An 18,700-nucleotide genomic window follows, 5' to 3' on the forward strand; every position below is an offset into this window, starting at 1 on the left:
CCACTCAGATCCTATACCCCAAAGTCCCAAACCACCCAGCCAGAGTTAAATCATTACTTGTTAGAAGCTTATCTTGATAAAAAAAAAAAAAGCATGCTGGCTCTTTATCCATTTTGCCATCTTTGACTCTATTTCTTGGCAACCTTCTTCCCTATCAACAAGACAAAAACATTTTAAGGATTAAGCGACCAGACTCTCTGTATCCCCCTTATAAACTTTTTGTTCATTTTCTATTGCTGTAGAACAAATTACTGCAAACTGAGTGGATTAAAACAACACCCGTTGATTAGCCCCCAGTTCTGTAGGTCAGAAGTCCAGCACAGCCTGGCTGGGTTTCAGAGGCTCCAAAGGCCATATGAGAGTGTAGACAGGGCTGTAGACCTTCCCAGCGGCCCTGGGGAGAATCACTCCCAAACACATGCAGATTATTGGCAAAATCTGGTTCCCTGTGGTTGGACGGCTCGGTCCTGTTTCCTTGCTGGCTGTCAGCCGGGAGCTGCTCACTGCTTCTGGAGGCCTGCATTCTTCAATCAGCAATGGTGCTTTGGGTCCTTCTCACACTTCTGGTCTCTTGGGTTTCCCCTTCTGCTTCTGAGTGCGTAACCTCTCCATGAGGAGGTCTGTTGTGCCACACAGCAGAGCACAGTTGTGGAATGGTAGCTCAGCCTCCTCTTCACAGGTTCTGAGAATCGGGTATAGACTCTTGGGGGCCCATATCTAAAATTCTGCCTAGGCTGGCCTTTGCTTTCAGAGCTCACCATTGGCAGCCCATAACCAAGCTCCAAAAACGCCTATTTTGCTAAAGTCCTTCACTGATGAAAGAAACTCTCGGACCAGGTGAAGAGTCTGTAAGGGGCAAGTGTCGGCCCCCCAGAAGCCCCGAAGCCCCATGTACGCCCCTCCAGGCAGACGACCAAAGATGTGTGTGTGACACCAGACAACTCCTCTGACTCCCACCAGATCTCATTACTTAGTGGGACAAAGGGCCCCTTTCAGTTCACTTCCTTTTTCTCACCTGAACGGGATAAACACCAGACCTAACTGTGAGGTTTCAAGCTATTTTGTAACTGTTGCTCACCTCCCCTCCTCGACTCTGTGGTTAGTTGCAGATGAGGCGGCCCGGGGCTCCCAGCCGCATCATCTTGTCTCCTCGTGTGTGCTAAGAGATGTGGCTGCAGGTGTGGGCTCAGAAACCACCCCCCCAGGCACCCTGCCTCCTTTGGAATGTCAGGCACGAGAGGAGAAAGGATGCTCTGCGTGGTCCTGCCACTCCTGGGGGTCTCTGCTTCATTCCAGGGCCCTGAGCTGCCGAGAAAGGAAGTGGAACTCAAGTTCTTCTAGACCAGCCCTGTCACCTGGGCATCCTTGATAAAATGCAGGCTCTGATTCAGGAGGTCTGGTGGGGGGCCCCAGATTCTGCATTTATCACAAGCCCCTAGGTGACACTGGTGCTGGTTGTCGGCAGGCCACACCTGAGGCAGTGGGGGTGTAGCACCCTGGAGTCACACCAGTGATCTTCACCGTTGAGCCTTAGGGGAGCCTCATTCGGAGCCAGGTGCTGCCTCTGAACTGGAGAGTGGGTTTGTCCAGTTATGATCCTTTGTTCCCTCCCACCACCGAAGCCAAACCCCCTTCTGGGACTCAGGAACTTCCATCTGAGCCTCGCGGGCTGTGTGTCCAGCAAGCGCCCCCTGGGGCAGGCAGACCCCTCACAGCACTGAGCCAGCCAGCAGAGGCCACTCAAGGAGCGGGAAGGACCCAGTCCCAGTGGGAGCCCCACATCTGGTTCCTCTGCACTAAGTTCCTTGGCCTGAAAAAGCTCTGCGCACATGATGAGGATACTTTTCCCTCTCATGGTAATCTTGCAGGACCATGGCTCTCTGTGTTTCTGTCACTCAGCTGTAGGGCTCTCTTCTGTCCAGGACTTGACTGTAGTGAGTGTAAGTAATGAATAAGTAATTATGTGGAAGTATGTAAATATAGGCATATATAGGATGTATGTATGTGTAGACACATATATTGTGCATGCATCTATGTGCACATGCATGTACATATATGAATAAAAGTCTGTGCATATATGCAGTGTGCACGTGTATGGTTATCATCTATACATATAACATGTTTATTCATACAGTGTATACATTTTTATATTGAGTTGTATGCTTTTATGGTTTATGCACAGATATTAACATATCTGTGTTTTTATATGTGCATATAATGTACGTATGGGTTAAATTCATATAATATATATTTGAATATACACCTGTGCATAGTATGTGTGTGTGCACATATATATACATATAATTTGCACATGTATTCTTATCTCTTGCATGAAGAAAGCCTTACTATTGACTGACAGAAATAGAAATGTTTACATGTGGGCACACCTGGATGGCTCAGTTAAGTGTCCAACTCTTGATTTCAACTCAGGTCATGATCTCAGGGTCGTGAGATCGAGCCCTGCATCAGGCTCCATGCTGGGCATGGATAAGATTCTCTCTCTCTCCCCCTCCCTCCTTCCGTCTCCCTTCCCCCTGCTTGAACTCTTTCTCTCTCTCTCTTCAAAAAAAAAGAAAGAAAGAAAAGGAAGAAATGTTTGCATGTGTACATAGGCAAACATACTTCCACAGAAAAAGACTGAAAAGAAGTATACCAAAATATGAGTGTGTTTCTCCTAGATGGAATTCTTGTTTATTTTTTCTACATTTTTCATTCTAAAACACTACATTTTTATGGCCTATATAGTTAGAACGAATTGATATATTTAACTCTAGGTCCATAAGAATGAGCAATGATCTTTTCTTCTCAATAGAAGTAAGCTTCTTTAAAAACTCAATAAGGAATACAACTTAAGAACAGGTCCTTTGCTTTTTAGAGCCAAGTCACACTCAAAGGGATACTGTAATGCTCAGAGTCCCCGCTTCATGTCCCTGGCTTCATCTCCCAGCTGCTGGCTGCCTTCCGAGAAATCACATAATCACGGGTACATCAGGTTCATGCACTGGGAGTTTGGTTTTCTTAGCTCACTGCTCTGTCCTCAGCACCCAGAGCAGGACCTGGCATAGACTGGCTGGGGTGGGGGTGGGGGAAGACATTCAATGAATATTTGTTAAGTGAAGTAATAAACCTATCCCCTGGGGGGCCAGATGGGGGGCTCTGTTTGGAACATACAGCAATGGAAGAAAAGATGGGAAAATGTCCAGAAATACTGTTGACTCAAAGAGGAAAGGAAACCATTTTACCCCTTCATTCAGAAACTGAAATTTAAGCCCGCTAAAATGTGCACATATATTAACATCCCTGTGTTTCCATGTGCATATAATATGTGTAGAGGCTAAATCTACATAGTATATATGTAAATTATATGCACCTATGCATAGTATAAGTTGTACATATATTCTTAGCACTGTATGAATAAACACTTACTGTTGACTAACAGAAATAGAAACATTTACATGGGGAGGTAGGTAAACACACTTTCAGGGGAAAAAAGACTGAAAAGAACACACCAAAACATAAGTATGTTCCTTATCTAACCCCTGCTCCTCAAAATCACTTAAATAAAAGCACATTTCTGTATCACTTGGTTTGCTCAAGGAGTTGTATTTGTTACATTACATTTAAAGTTACCTTCCAGTTGATACCGATTAAATTTCTCCTGTAAGTTTGTTGTTACAGTGGAGCTGTAACTTAGAGAAAGCATCCATATCATAAATGGAGAGAACTGTTTTCTAGATATAAGGCCCCTCAAGGGTCAAGTCAGAGTTTTCTAAAGCAGCCGAGAAAAAAACTCAAAATTCATTGGTGCCAAAATGTACTGCTTGCAGCTTTACTCAGTATCATTTTCTAAGCTGCCACAGTCTTAAGTTCCGATTTCTATTTTTTTTTTTTATTTTCTGAAGAATTGCAAAGATCCAGATTGCAGTCATTTCTCTTCCCATTTGTGTCTTTGTAACTTTGATTGGGTGTGTGTTTTTAAGCTGGACCAAGTCTCTCTCTGTGAGGGCATCAGGAAGACTTCAAGGCCAGTGAGGGGGTCCCCAGAGCCCCAGATGGATAAATGACATCACCACATTACAGGATTTAGGAGCACGCAGAATTCCAGGATGGCTTTGGGATCCAAGGGTCTGACGATATGCTGGAGTCCACAGCATTTGGAAGCCCCTCATGAAAAACCTCTGACAGCTTTCTTGCTTTGAAATCCAGCCAAACAGTCTCAATGTCATCATCCATTCCCAGCTCCATATCTGCATAGCAGCTAATTGGAAAAGTGCTAGATACTGGCATAAAATTATGAAATAAATTTCATTTAACATTTTATTAATCACTGTTCAAAGTGTAATTTAAAAAATACCTCCTTCACTCTGGTGGGAATATAAAATGGGATGATCATTTTGGAAAACTGCTCGGCAATTTCTTGCAAAGTTAAATAAACACCCACCCTGTGACTCAGCAATTCTACTCCTGGGTCTTTGCCCAAGAGGAAAAAAAAAATGCCCACAAAACAAAGTGTACAAGAATGCTCATAGCCCCTTTAGTTGTAATACCTGAAAATTAGCAACAACTCAAATTCCCGTCCACAGGAGAATGGATAAACTGTGTATTCGTAGGATGGAAAACTACACAGCAATTAAGAATGAATTCCTGACACATGAATGGATCTCAAAAAACCTGTTGACTAAAGGAACATAATTGACTAAAATCACATACCATGTGATTTTCTTTATTTGAAGGTGGATAACAGGAAAAACTAATCTATGGTGGTAGAGGGTGGAAGGTTGCCTGGAAAGAGGCTCGAGGAACTTTCTGGAAGGCAGAGCTGTTCTTTATTGAAGCAGAGAGTGTATACAATACATATTTCTTACCAGAGGTGTAAGCAGTTAAGCAGGATGGTAATAAAGGCTAAAGGAGAATTGATAGGTTTGTCAAATCTGAGGTTACAAGGAACTCATGGCCACAAAGTCGCCAAAATAAGCATTTATGAGTATCTCTGAAACATGGCGCTCAGGCAACACAGAGATGATAGGATCAGGTCATCACTAGCCAATCCATCACCTCGTCCATGGCAGCAGGTATTTAGAGAGCCAGAAATCAATGACAAATTTGCAAGTTCACATCAGCTTGAGATACAAACCCCACCTTGAGAGCTTTCAAATCATCTTTTAGGATTTCGTGAGTTGGCAATGCTGAGAAATTCCACTAGATGGCGCTGTGACCACTGGCACCTTAAAATCCGGCAAGATTTTCTCTACCCATGGGGAGAACAGACCCCAGGCCAACTGGTGGTCTTCCAGCTCCCCTCCCCAACCTTCACCTGCACCCCTACCCACTCCCCACCCTTTGTGTCTGAGAATCTTCCTCATCTTGTCCCACCTGGCCCCATGCACCAACCACCCTCCCAGCCCTGTATCCTCAGAGGTGCCTCATCTGTCATTTGGGTGCCTAACTAGCAGGTGAGCGGTGGATAACTGTTTTTATTCTGCTTGGTTTTGTACGCCAGGTTTTGTTGCTGGTGGAAAGCTGTTTGTGTTTTTTATGAAAAGAACAACATAATAAGGCTGATTTCACAGGTCATCAATTAGGATGTAAGTGTCTGAGGCAAGCAGCATGGAGGGCTGGTAAAACAGAAATGAAACTAATTTTTGTTTTTGTCTTTTTTTCTTTTTCCAGCTGGAAAACTGGAAACAGTGAAGTGGGCGTTCACCTGGCCACTGAGTTTTGTTTTATACTTCACTGTACCCAACTGCAACAAACCCCGCTGGGAAAAATGGTTTATGGTGACATTTGCTTCTTCCACGTTGTGGATAGCAGCCTTCTCCTACATGATGGTGTGGATGGTGAGTGTACTGAGGACCCCACAGCATTGCTAGACCTCTTTAAAGAGAAAACTATGCTCAATCAGAGGGGAATAGGAAGTGGGGTTCCAGCCCAGTAACTGTATCAGTCAGCTAATGCCTCAATAAGCTGCATAACAAACCACCCCTATACTCAGTGGTTTAGAATCACAAGAAGTTCTCCTCCTGCTCATATATCTGCAGGTTGAGCATGGTTTGACTAATCTTAGCTGGCACTGACTGAGCGGTTCTGCTTCAAGCCACAGCATGGTTATGTGTGATTCAGGCAGCAGATGGGTTTCATGCCTACCCCTTATGTTTGCTCATTTTCCTTGGACCCGTGGCTGCCTGGGGAATGCTCTTCTCATGGCAGATTGTTGGAATACTAGAAGGCCAGTGGAAACATGCTGTGCCTCCTAGGGCCTTGGCCTGTGACTTCGGCCCAATATCAATGGAGTGGGGGAAATACACTCCACCTGCTCTAGCGTGGCAAAGCCACAAGGCAAAAAGCATGAAGGAAAGACGGGAGGAATTGGGGAGTAATAATCCTAGCTGTCATTGTCACTTCCTCTAACTGAGTCACAGTTTTGTCAACCAGAAAATAAGGTCATTGGACCAGGTGACCATTCAAGGGTCCCTTCTTAAGCTAAAACAAGGATTCAAGGACTGGCATTGGTTGTGGGGTTATGGCTCAAAAGAACCTCTGCCCCAAAGCCATTTTAGGAAATGCATTCATCTGCATCATCCAGAATGCCCATTTATGACCTTTTCCATTCTGTAATTCCCGGGACCATCCTAAGTTCAAATATTCTGTCCCCAAATCACCTTTTCTCAGAAACTGTTTCTCCTCTCTCAGTCCTCCTGCTTCACCTGAAAGGAACATGTATGAAATGCCAATCTTTGGTCGGAAAACATGGACTCCATAATTGCACCCTGGTCCCCAGACCTGCAGTCCTGGTCTGCTCTGCGAGATGTTCTTTGCCCTCTACATTGACAACGAGAGCAGACATTGCCCCCTGAGCAGACCGCCCAGATTGTAGCCTTTTGTGCTTCTTGGGCAGAGAATCCACTGACAGGTTGGGTTGGCATCAGCCCCCAACTCACCACCTCTTCCTGCTTCTTCCAGGTCACAATCATTGGATACACACTGGGGATTCCTGATGTCATCATGGGGATTACCTTCCTGGCAGCTGGAACCAGTGTGCCCGATTGCATGGCCAGCCTCATCGTGGCCAGACAAGGTGGGACCTCCAGTTAAATGGTGACAGAGATGGGGGAGGGGGAAAGGCCTATGGGTGGGGGGAGCTTTGGGGGATCCACATGGCAATTACCAGGGTGATGGGTGACTTCCGTGCTGTGTTGGTCAAAAAGCTAACTGGCATCAAAAGAACAGGGAAACAAGCCAGAAGATCTACCCTTAAGAAAGGCAGAGACATTTTCTAGGTAGCATGCAGAGGCCCTTCTGGAGAAGTAATAAATGTAACGAGAGCTAATCTTTGCTGAGTGCCACACACTGAGCAAAGCAGTTTAGGTACGTTATCTTATTTAATTTAAACAACTCTGTGGGGTGGGGAAAATCAGACCCACATTCTATGGATATGGAAACCAAGGCTTAGAGAAGACAGACCCCATAGCCTAAGGTCTACCCAGCTGCAGTACCCCAACAGTGGTGGTTACCACAGGTCAGTCCTCAGTGTATGGCACAGCCTCCCCTCCTTCAAATCCAAGCTCACAAATGGACACCCCTTCCAGATGGCCACACCCTTCGCTAGCACCCACTCTAATTTATATGCCTGATTTGTGCTAGATTGCATTTGTTTTCAACAAACACTATGTGTAACTACAACACTTAGCATAGTGTCCCCTAGAAGTCCTCACGAAATTCTACTAGTTATATTCTTTTTCTTAATAATGCTCAATTATTTAGAAAAAGAATTGAAGACAGTGTAGAGCAGTTGGGAGATGGTACTAAAATGTATCAGTTTCACAGTGAGCTTATGAAAGGCTTAATAGAACTGTCAAGTTTATTCCTTTCTAGAAGGAAGTTTCAGAATTTGGGGAACTATGTTTGGTTTTTGGAATCATTCACATTTTGCCAGTGATCACGTTTGAAGGTCAACAGACCTTCTGAAGGTCAGAACGTGCATTTCGTTCTAGTCTGTTCTGTTCTTTTCCATTCCTTTCTACTGAAAATGCATATTGAAAATACAGGTGGTAGCCTGGGAGGGAACCACCTTAGCAAATGAGCCAACAGATCTGCCAGCTAAGCCTCTGGCTGTCAGACCAAAGGGTTGGGAGAGTGCCTTGGGGAGCCCCTGTCCTATCCTGAGATCAACCTCCCTCATTCAAGTTGACCTCTTGTCCTTGCAGGCATGGGAGACATGGCCGTGTCCAACTCTATTGGGAGCAACGTATTTGACATCCTCATCGGCCTTGGTCTCCCGTGGGCCCTGCAGACCCTGGCTGTGGATTATGGATCCTATGTAAGTGGGTTTCCCCTGTGATTTCGCTCCAAATCTTGGGCTCTGCAGACTCTGTTTTCAGGGCAAAGGAGATGCAGAAATCCTAAGGCTGGGAGGCAAACAAACTCTTCCTCATCGAAGTCCTTCCAAAACCAGGCTTGCGAGGACATTCAGGACTCAAGTACAGGGTTGGCAAACTTCTTCTGGGAAGGGCCAGATAGTAACACTTTGGGCTTTGTGGGCCAGATGGTCTCTGTCACAACAACCCACCTCTGCAGCTGTAGCCTGAAAGCAGCCATAGACAATGTGCAAATGAGTGAGCATGGCTGTTTCAATACAACCTTATGTACAGAAACTGAAATTTGAATTCCATATAATTTTTACATGTCATGATCTATGGTATAGGATTCTTTTCATTCTTTTCCACCATTGAAAAATACAAAAATCATTCTTAACTCATGGGCCATGCAAAAATAGGAGGCTGACCAGATTTGGCCCATGGGCCATCCTCTGCCACCCCCTGTCTAGTGTGTTTGCTTCGTGGGAAAAATAATTTCATTCATGGGGGAAGGGACACAAAATACAAGATGACCCCCCTACCAGGGGTCTGGCGACAGTTAGACCCATGAAGATGGCCTCCATGCTTTTTTTTCAAGTCTAAGCTGATTGTGACTTCAGGTAGATTAACAGGTGAGTGACATGGAGGGTCCAGCTCTCTTTCCCAATTTGTTAAAATGTTTGCCCTCTGCTAATGGCAGCTCTGTCTGAGACACTCACCATCCAAGGACTCAGGAAGAAATTGCAATTGGAGATTTTTGCCTAGACATGGGAATAAAAGAGTAACGTGCCTCCAAATTTGTTAGACCCAACCCACTGCTGGTGTTTCTCCAAATGTGCTGCCAAGCATTACCTTAGTCTATCTGCACAATTTGTTGTTAAGCAATGTTATATCCTGTAGAAAATACTGTGGCTCATTTTATCAGATGACGGTTGTCTTCCAAGTTGCTTGACGAATGGCTGTTTCAACCAGGGAAGGTATCCAGACAGTTGCAATGAAATTGAAATCCATGCAGACAGTCCACGTGTTTTTGGTTCATCTGAAGTTACCCACTGCCTGAGAAATTTCACCAGAGGGTAAAGATAAGCACAAGAAGATGGAAAGAAGCAGAATGTGTTCTAAGGAGTGAAGATCTCTGCTCTGTTGTCAGTGAAATTGGGTAATGACATGGTGAGAGAGGCCACATTCCCTTGGGGGGGAAGCTGCTTTCAGGAGGTAACTATGACATGAAATCTGAATAACTAGAGAGAACCAGCCAGGGGGAAATTGGGGCAGTGTGGAGCATTCCGGGCAGAAGGAACAGCCAGTGCAAAGGCCCTGAGGCAGAGATGCACTTGGCATGTTGGAGAGACAGAAGCAAGTCCAGTGTAAGTGGAATAGAGTGCACATAGGGGAGGGTCCCATGGTTTGAGAGGCAGTTAGGAGGCTAGGCAGGGACAGATCATGTGGGTGCTCATCAGACAATAAAAAAATGATGATATTCAAACTTACATGACAATATGGATTTAGAAAATGATGTTTTTGATGACTTTTATGAGAGATTCAGCAGCATGAGTTTCAATCCTGCCCTAAGGTATAAGGACCCCTTAGCCTTGGCTAATTGTAATGTAAACAGATATCCACTGGGAAGGCCAGTTCTTCAATAGCCCCCAACAGTGCACTCTAAACCTCATCCCTCCCAGACTACTTGCTGTCTCAGACATTGCAGAGAGCCAAGCCAGTGCCCCTCGGAGTCATTGTCCCTGAAGGTGATCTCCTTCAGAGGCAGACTACTCTGCCTCAGAGGCACACATTCTGTCACTCTCCCATTGGAAATGATGTCCCTTCTTCCAGGTGTGTCTCATTCAGAATTCCTCTCTGGACCCTCCCCATCACCATCACCAAATGGGGCCTCTCTCCATAGCCTTTCTTTCTATCGCACTCATGGCCCTTGTCCTAAATCTTGAATTTGTTTCATCTTCTTAAGTGATGCATATAAGAGAGACACTGAAGAAATGCCCTCCATGTTGGCCACTGAAAGGACATCATCCGTTAGGTGGTCACCGGGTTCCAGATAATCTTCCGAAGGATTTTATGAGTGACATTGTTGTCAGTCAGGCACTTACGAAGGGACTCATAATCAACCAAATTCACAGGAGTTTGGTGTCTGTGCTAGAGTGTCAGTAGATGGTAGTAAGATATACAAGTGCCAGATAAAAAGTATACTTATTCTGGACAATTTGTGCTCCATTTTCCTGGAGAAGGATCTTAATGTGGGAGGTATTTTGTTGTTCAGGTTTTGTTTAGTTTTTTTGTTTGTTTTTTCTTTTTTTTACTTGAAGTGTAGTTGACACAAAATGTTAGTTTGAGGTGTGTGGCATAGTGATTCCACAAGTCTCTGTGTTACGCTGTGCTCACCGCAAGTGTAGCCGCCCTCTGTGACCCTACAACACTATTACAATACCATTGACTGTATTCCCTATGTTGTGCCTTTCATCCCTGTGGCTTCTTTGTTCCACACTGGAGCCTGTACCTCCCACAGGTGGGAGGTATTTGGGGATCCCCATGACCACCCATTGCTTTTGGAGCACAAAACAACATCATCCGTCAGTCACATAAAGAACATTCCAAGGGTTACATTCTTGGAGATTGGCTGAAGGTCAGTCATGGTTCTAGGCTCCCCTAAAGGCATGCAAGGTTTAAGTCACGAGACCTGCTGCATTAACACATTCTGCGTAGAAGATCAAATTAGAATTTATATGTTAGAATAAGTACCACTGCTACTATATCACAAACCCCCAAATTTCCCTGGGGTAGCCCAGCAAAGCTTTATTTCTTGCCTCAAATCCATTGCAGATATTTCCATTCTGGCAGCTCTCATGGATCGCCAAACAGAAACTCAGGGATTGGGGCTTATTTCATTCTGTGGTTCTGTCCTCTTGGAGTCCTTCTCCAATAGACACACAGAAAGCAGAGAAAGCAAGGGCATGGAAGATTATGTAGATCTTTTTTTGACAAGAACTGAAGGTGATGTGCATCCTGCCTGCTCCCACCCATTGTCCAGATGAGTCAAATGTTCCCACCAAGAGGCAAGAAGGATCCAGGACACTTGTTTAGCTATTTTAGGAGAGGAGATGCAGGTGTCAGTGGACACTAGCAGCCTCTAAAGTCTGGGGCATCAGGTTGAGAGTGGGAGCCAACAAAAGGGTTTGCTGGATAACCTTTTACTGGAGCTGTTGAAATGTTGTCGTCTGAAGCATCAACCCATATCGTAGGGTTTTCTCCCTGCCATGACAACCTTCCTGGGGCACACTGGCCAATCCTACCTCTTTGAGCTCCTTTTTTCTGGGTCATATGTGGACCCTTCCTCTCCCAGTTAATACACCTTTCCTGTACTTAAGTTGAGAACAATATTATTGATTGTACTGAATTTCTCTCACTGAAGTCCTTAAAATACAAGTTCACCTTGATTCTGTTTTGCCATTCCTCAAATAATTTCCTGGGTTTTCTATAGTCAAGTCATCTTGACTTTGTTATTCCTTTTTTCTGATTATAAAAATAGCTCATGGCCTTCATCGAAAATTAGAGGAACTCTAATTAGAGAATACTCTGGAGCAGTGCCTGTGCAATAGAACTTTCTATAATGATGGAAGTGTTCTATATTGTACTGTCAACTATAGTAGCCACTAGCTCCATGAGACTTTTTAAGAACTTGAAATGTGGTTGGTCCAAGTGAAGACCTGGATTTTTAATTTCATTTTAATTAATTTCAATTTATATAGCCACATATGGCTTATGGCTGCCCATGTGACTCTGCAGATTCAGAGGATACAATAAAAAACATGCATAGTTCAATCCGTAAATATCAATTGCTAATATTTTAGCATATTTTTATTTCCACTTTGGTTCACATAGCTGAGACATCACTGTAAAATTGCTTTTTTTTTTACTCCTTATGATAGCAAACACATTTTCCTTAAAATCTTATAGAAACATCATCTTTAAAGGCAACCTCATATTCTAGTTACACCAAAATTTACTTAACCATGCTGCTGCTGTTAGACACATATTGCTTCAAGATTTTCACGGTTATAAATAATGATGCAACATACATCTTTGTATATCGATCTTATGGATTTTAGAGATCTATAAAAATTCTACATAAAACTGTATTTGCATTTGAGGTTATTTTCCTAGAGCTGGAGTTGTTACATAGAATATGAACACTTTGAAGCTCTTTACACATGCCTAATTATTTTTCCAAATGACAGTATTCCTGACATTTTAATTTGTCTTTATTTCATTTCTGAGATTTGGAGGACAGCTTCATGGCACCTTCCTATTCCTTTTTTTTTTTTTTAAACACAGGCTTTACCCCGACATTCTGACCACAGGAAGCTCCATGAGGGTGAGCTTCCTTGTGGCACATAGTACGGGGCGTGTACATACTTGAGCCATGAAAAAAGTGTCAAATATATTGGGAATAGCACAACCTAACTTCCTTTGGAAATGCTACTAGTGACTCTCTGTCATTATTTAATCATACTCAGGCTTGGGTGTCTCCCTCCCTCCACAGGCTGCTCTATGCAATGTTCCATCTCTCATTTTATGGTTCACATTTAGATCCCATCTTTATTGGCACCCCAGACTCTGCCTAGGTTCTCTGCCCCTTAACCCAGCTCAGAGCACTGGGTATGGACCTGTTGAGTTCCCCAGCAAATCCACCTGGTGCGTTCCTGTTTCATTTCCTCACTTAACCACTTATCAAAGTTATGAAGAAGTAAGAGTCAGACCTGTGTGAATTTTAACTAGTTTTTGTTGCCTCTGGTGAAGACTAGAGAGTAGTGGCTAAAGAGCAGGCAGCAAAAAGATGAAAAGAAACCGTACTCTAAATATCCTGGAAAATTGATCCATGAATAATAGACTTTTACCACATTGACTCTCTCCAGGGGCAGGGGATGCACATCCTTCCAGTGTCCCTAAGATCCACTGATCCATTGTGTTTATTTTTTCTTTACTGTGGTTACAACGTACAATCATATAAGGTAAAATCAAAACCTTTCCAAACAACAACAACAACAACAACAACAACTCATTCTAGATGCAAACCAGTTCCTCCCCACAGCTTTGAAATCTCCCTGACTGAACATGGACATGAGACCTGAAATTCCAATTCAGTAAAGCACATTGTCTGCCATAAATGAGCCCCAGTGATCTGCCCTCCTTTCCCATCCTTCTGACATTCTCCCAACACTCTTCAGAGAGCAGAAAATTAAGCATGATTTTCATTCAGTAATATCCACGGCCATGAAAACATACACTTTTCAGGTTCCAAACTTTAGTGACAGGGCAACATCATGAAAACAAAAATTCAGGCCCTATTAGATGTTTGGCTCAAATTCATGTTTTCCATCTGTAGATGACCTCATTGGGTCACTCTGGTCATTCTGCTGGGATTGTGCAAGGAGCACATCTAATCCTGTGGTTGAAGATTACCCTGAACTGAAGTGGAGGGGAAAATATAGGAGAAGAAACAGGCCACTTTGGTGATCAACAGCCATGGCACATAGGAGAATGCTCCTGGGGGAACTTTTGGTCAGAAGACTGGAAAAAGACATGTCATGTTGCATTTTCATCCAATTGCTATTTCTGTACTCAGTTCCAGAGAGATCTTCATTTTATGCCCAGGACACAAGCATCCAATGTAGGCCTTGCTTTTGAAAGCAGAAAATCAGTAATATAATCTATAAACTGTTCATGAACCTCAGGGAAATCAAGATTTTTTTATATATGGTGTGAGGTAAGGGTCCAGTTTCATTGTTTTGAATGTGGACATATGTTTGTTTTAGCAACATGTGTTAAAAAGGAGATTTCATTTTGGACTTTTAAAATTCAAAGGAAAATATTTAACTTATTTTTTATTTATTTTTATAAAATTTGAGTATAGTTGGCACACAATATCACATTAGTTTCAGGTGTACAACTTAGTGTTTTGACAAGTTAATACATTATGCTTTGTTCACCACAAGCATAGCTACTGTCTGTCCCATTGCATCACTATTACAGTATCATTGACTGTATTCCTTATACTCTATTACTCCCATGGCTTACTCATTCCGTAACTGGAGGCCTTCACCCATTTTGCCCAACACCCCACCTCCCTCCCCTCTGGCAACAATCAGTTTATTCTCTGTATTTATAAGTCTAATTCTGCTTGTTGTTTGTGTATTCACATTTTTAGATTCCACTTATGAGTGGAATCATACTAGTACTTGTCTTTCTCAGCCTGATTTATTTCACTTAGCCTAATACCCTCTAGATCCATCCATGTTGTCTCAAATGGCATGATCCCAATCCTTTGTTATGGCAGTGTAATATTCCACTATAAATACGTGTGTGTGTGTGTGTGTGTATGTGTGTGTAGGTGTATATGCATACACACACACACACACACACACACTACATCTTCCTTATCAATTCATCTGTTGATGGATGCTTAGGTTCCTTCCATGTCTTGACTATTATAAATAGGGGTGCATTTATCTTTTTGAGTTAATGTTTTTGTTTTCTCTTAGTAAATATCCAGTAGTGGAATTACTGGATCATATGGTATTTCTATTTTTAACTTTTTGAGGAAACTCCATACTGTTTTCCGCAGTGGCTGCACCAATTTACATTCTTACCAACAGTGCACAAGGGTTCCTTTTTCTCCACATCCTTGCAAATACTTCTTATTTCTTGTCTTTTTTATTTTAGCCATTCTGACAGAAGTGAGGTGATATCTCATTGTGGTTTTGATTTTCATTCCCCTGATAATGTGACATTAAGCATATTTTCATGTGTCTGTTGGCTATCTGTATATCTTCTTTGGAAAGATATCTACTTACTTTTCAGTAATATTCATGACTTAGGAGCTATTAGGAAGCTATGTAGTCTAGAACCCTGGATTTTATAAGTAGTAAAATCTTAACTATCAGGAAAAGTTTTGAGCCTGAGTCAGAATAAAAAGGTGAATGGTCAAGAAGGAGGGAAGGACAGCCAGGTGAGCTGAATTAGGGAGAGACAGAGTAACAAAAGCATCCTCAGATCCTAGTGGCATTCTTTAAAATGCTACTTTTTTCGTGTTTTACTCAGTTTGATGTCTTTGGTTGAGAGGGCATTCAATGAAGAGGAAATCCCATAAGCAAAAGAATACCTCAAGTCCCGACCACATGCCTAGCCCTCTAGCCCTTTCACATGCTGCCCAAATACAGCATCACACTGCACACTGTAATCTCGTCTCCATGTCCCTGTTGATCCATTCTCTTTCCTACCTTGTCTGATAGTTATGCACCCACATCATCTACCTGCTACTAAAGTCTGAATGTAGGACCATGTCCACTTCATGTTTGCCATTCACATGGTACACTTTGCCATCTTACACATAGCAGGACATTTTACTTGTTTAAATAGAGAATAAATTTTATTTCATCAAAGTGGGGGCAAGCAACTCCTCATACATCAATAGCTCCTGAGAGCTTTACCATATTTCAGCTCAGGTAAAAAAAAAAAAAAAAAAAAATATATATATATATATATATATATATATATATATATATATATATATATATATATTCATGGTGGTGATTCTGAATCATCAAGAAAAAGTTATAAAACATTTTCATCAAAAACAGTTAAGTTGCTGGACTATAGAGAGATGGACTTTAATTTTCTGGGAGACTTTATTTCTACAGACTACATCTCTGCCTAGTAATGGTAGACCAAAATAGTGGCCCAGGATTTGGCCCAAGCAAGCTATATCTTTTGGTTTTCCTGGAAGCCAGAAAATAACCATCTGGAACCAGATCACCTCACAGAAGGGGTAAAAGGGCTGCTATGCGGGGCTTCTCTTGTCCTTTTCCAGCTCATTCTTCAGGTGTCAGCTTGGATGTCTACTGTGATCTCCCAAGCTTGGGTCAGGTCTCATTCCTGTGTTTTTGAGCAGCTCCCATCATAGCTTACCTTTGACCCTTTGTCTGAGTCTCCCCCAGACAAGTGATCTCCCTGAGGGCAAGAACCATACCCATCTTATGCGTTTGTTTTTCCTCTATGCCTGGTAGTTCCTGGTACTTAGAAGGTGCTCAAAAATATTTGTTGGATGGATGGATGGATGGTGGATGGATAGATGGATAGATGGATGGACGGATAGATGATCCCAACTTTCCCACCTTGAGTGGAAAACATGTGAACAGAACAGAATAAAGCAAAAAGATGACCTGAGAAGAGAGCAAGGGGGAAGAAAACAGCAATAGGAATAGCTTAGGGGCACCTGGATGGCTCAGTCAGTTCAGCATCCAACTCTTGGTTTCAGCTCAGGTCATGTTCTCATGGGTCACTCAGTGGAGAGTCTGCTTGAGATTCTCTCCCTCTGCCCCTCTCCCCACTCATATATGTGCTTGCTCTCTCTCTCTCTCAAATAAATAAATCTTTTTTTAGTCCTTTTTAAAAAAAAGAATAGCTTAACATTCATTGAGTACCTACTATATGCACACGTGGCCTCATCTAATCCTGACAATAGCTAAATAAGGCAAGGATTACTTCTTCAACCAGCGTTGTTGTTTGTGCAGCTGCTAAATGTGCCAAGAACTTGGTGAGGTGCTGGGAACACAGAATGACAAGATACAGTAGATACTCCCCCTTAGAACGTGCACCAGGTTGGGGAAGACAGACAGTCAGTGAGTGACAAGTACATGAGTGTGCTAACTTGGGAGAGCAAAAGCCTCATGAAGGTAATGATGTGATAGGGTGGGTGGCACACATCGCTGTGGATTCTTTGGATAGGGAGGTGCGTTCTGTGCTGAGGAGCAAAAGATAAAGAAGAGCTGGGTGTTTGCAGGGCAGGGGGAGCATTCTAGAGAAAGGGGGCTGCAAGTGCCAAGGCACTAAGGCATGCTGTGTCTGAGAACAGAAGGGAAGCCAGGCAATAGAAATGCAGGGGTGAGGTGGGCAGGGGTCATGGGTTTCATTCTAAGTGCACTGCTGTCCCAAGTCCTCTTCTGCAGACTAGGCAACCACAGCTCAGAGAGGTTGTCACAGCCAAAAATAGGCAGAAAGAAGACAGTGAGACTTTTTTCTCTCCCCAGAACACCAGAGACTAAAGCAGGAGGGAGAAGACTATTGCTAAAAGTAAATGGTGCCACAATGCCACCATGTACAGTTGAGGGCACAGGAGTGCGGGAGATGTTGCTGGGGTGGGATTTTAGACCGTATCCATCCCTGAGTTTGAATCTTCACTAGAAGAGAAGAAAGGATCTGCTTATAAGGCTAAAGCAAGTTCTGCAGCTTTACATAAAGAAAGAAGGACCTGACAAACCTTAAAAGACTCTTAATCATAGGAAACAAACTGAGGGTTGCTGGAGGGTGCAGGGAGGGAGGATGGGGTAACTGGGTGGTGGGCATTAAGGTGGGCATGTGATGTAATGAGACTGGGTATGATACAAGACTGATGAATCACTGACCTCCACCTCTGAAACCAATAATACATTATATGTTATTAATTGAATTTAAATTTTTAAAAAAAGGAAGGAAGCAACTCCTGACCTGCAGATTTCCATCCTAAAACTCCCACAGACATCGTGGCAGCTAAAATCCTCGCTGCCCTAGGCCATGATGCATTATATGTCTACAATGGTTTTCCAACTGAAGGTTGGAGGAAACATTCTGGATCCTTCCATGAGGACTACACGTTTATTCAGTCCCTAGGTCCCCACCTGGCTTTCACCAGCCCCCCCCCGGCCAGCCCCCAATGCCCAGCCACATTTGGGGGGCATCTCTGTGTAACCTCATGACGTGATACAGAACTCACTTAGAAAAATAGTTTCAGTTTCATGAAAAAGCAAACTTAAGGGTTTATTTGCCAGGAGCATTTTGCCTTCCCTCTTCACCTCCAACTTTTCCTGGGAGAGAGGCTTCATTTCTGGAAGGACACTCAGGGACCTCCTTCCATGTAGCATGGCAGTAAATCCCATGACATCTCAGCATCTCTCACATCAGAAGCTAGAAGCCCGAGTGGGCTTAATCGCCCCTCCTGCCCTCATAATGGACCTGCTGACAATTTTGAAGCAATTTTTCCATCTCTATTAGATGGGGCTTCTAAGTCATAATTACTGGATAATTACCACAAGACGGCTGTTTTGTGCATAGTATTAGGTTCAGGCATTTGATGGTGAGGAATAAATGCAGTTTTACAGATTTTGACATTTCTTAGCACTTGTGGTTTGCTCAGAAGCCAGCTAGCTACCTAAGTGCCTGAAACATTTCTAAAAGTCAGTTTGGAAAATGAGCACTTCTTGTCCCATTTTTGTGATGAATGTCTGTTCCACATGCTC

General features: G+C 43.2%; 1 protein-coding gene across 2 annotated transcripts in view; it reads left to right on the plus strand.

Moving 5' to 3' along the window:
• The window catches only part of SLC24A3 (solute carrier family 24 member 3), a 505,924-nt gene that overhangs the window by 472,792 nt on the left and 14,432 nt on the right, over positions 1 to 18,700 (plus strand). The window contains exons 13-16 of one of the 2 annotated variants that reach the window (XR_003209402.2): positions 5,671 to 5,837; positions 6,961 to 7,075; positions 8,205 to 8,317; positions 9,327 to 9,524. Coding sequence is in view for 1 of the 2 variants with exons in the window: in XM_025876957.2 (XP_025732742.1) it covers positions 5,671 to 5,837; positions 6,961 to 7,075; positions 8,205 to 8,317 (395 nt within the window). In the remaining variant the exon portion in view is untranslated. The remainder of the gene's footprint in view (positions 1 to 5,670; positions 5,838 to 6,960; positions 7,076 to 8,204; positions 8,318 to 9,326; positions 9,525 to 18,700) is intronic. The other variant, XM_025876957.2, reaches the window with a different exon arrangement.

Source organism: Callorhinus ursinus, unplaced genomic scaffold, assembly GCF_003265705.2.
Source record: "Callorhinus ursinus isolate GAN/ISIS: 27379988/994484 unplaced genomic scaffold, GSC_fseal_2.0 scaffold29, whole genome shotgun sequence".
In the NCBI taxonomy this organism is placed as follows: Eukaryota; Metazoa; Chordata; class Mammalia; order Carnivora; family Otariidae; genus Callorhinus; species Callorhinus ursinus.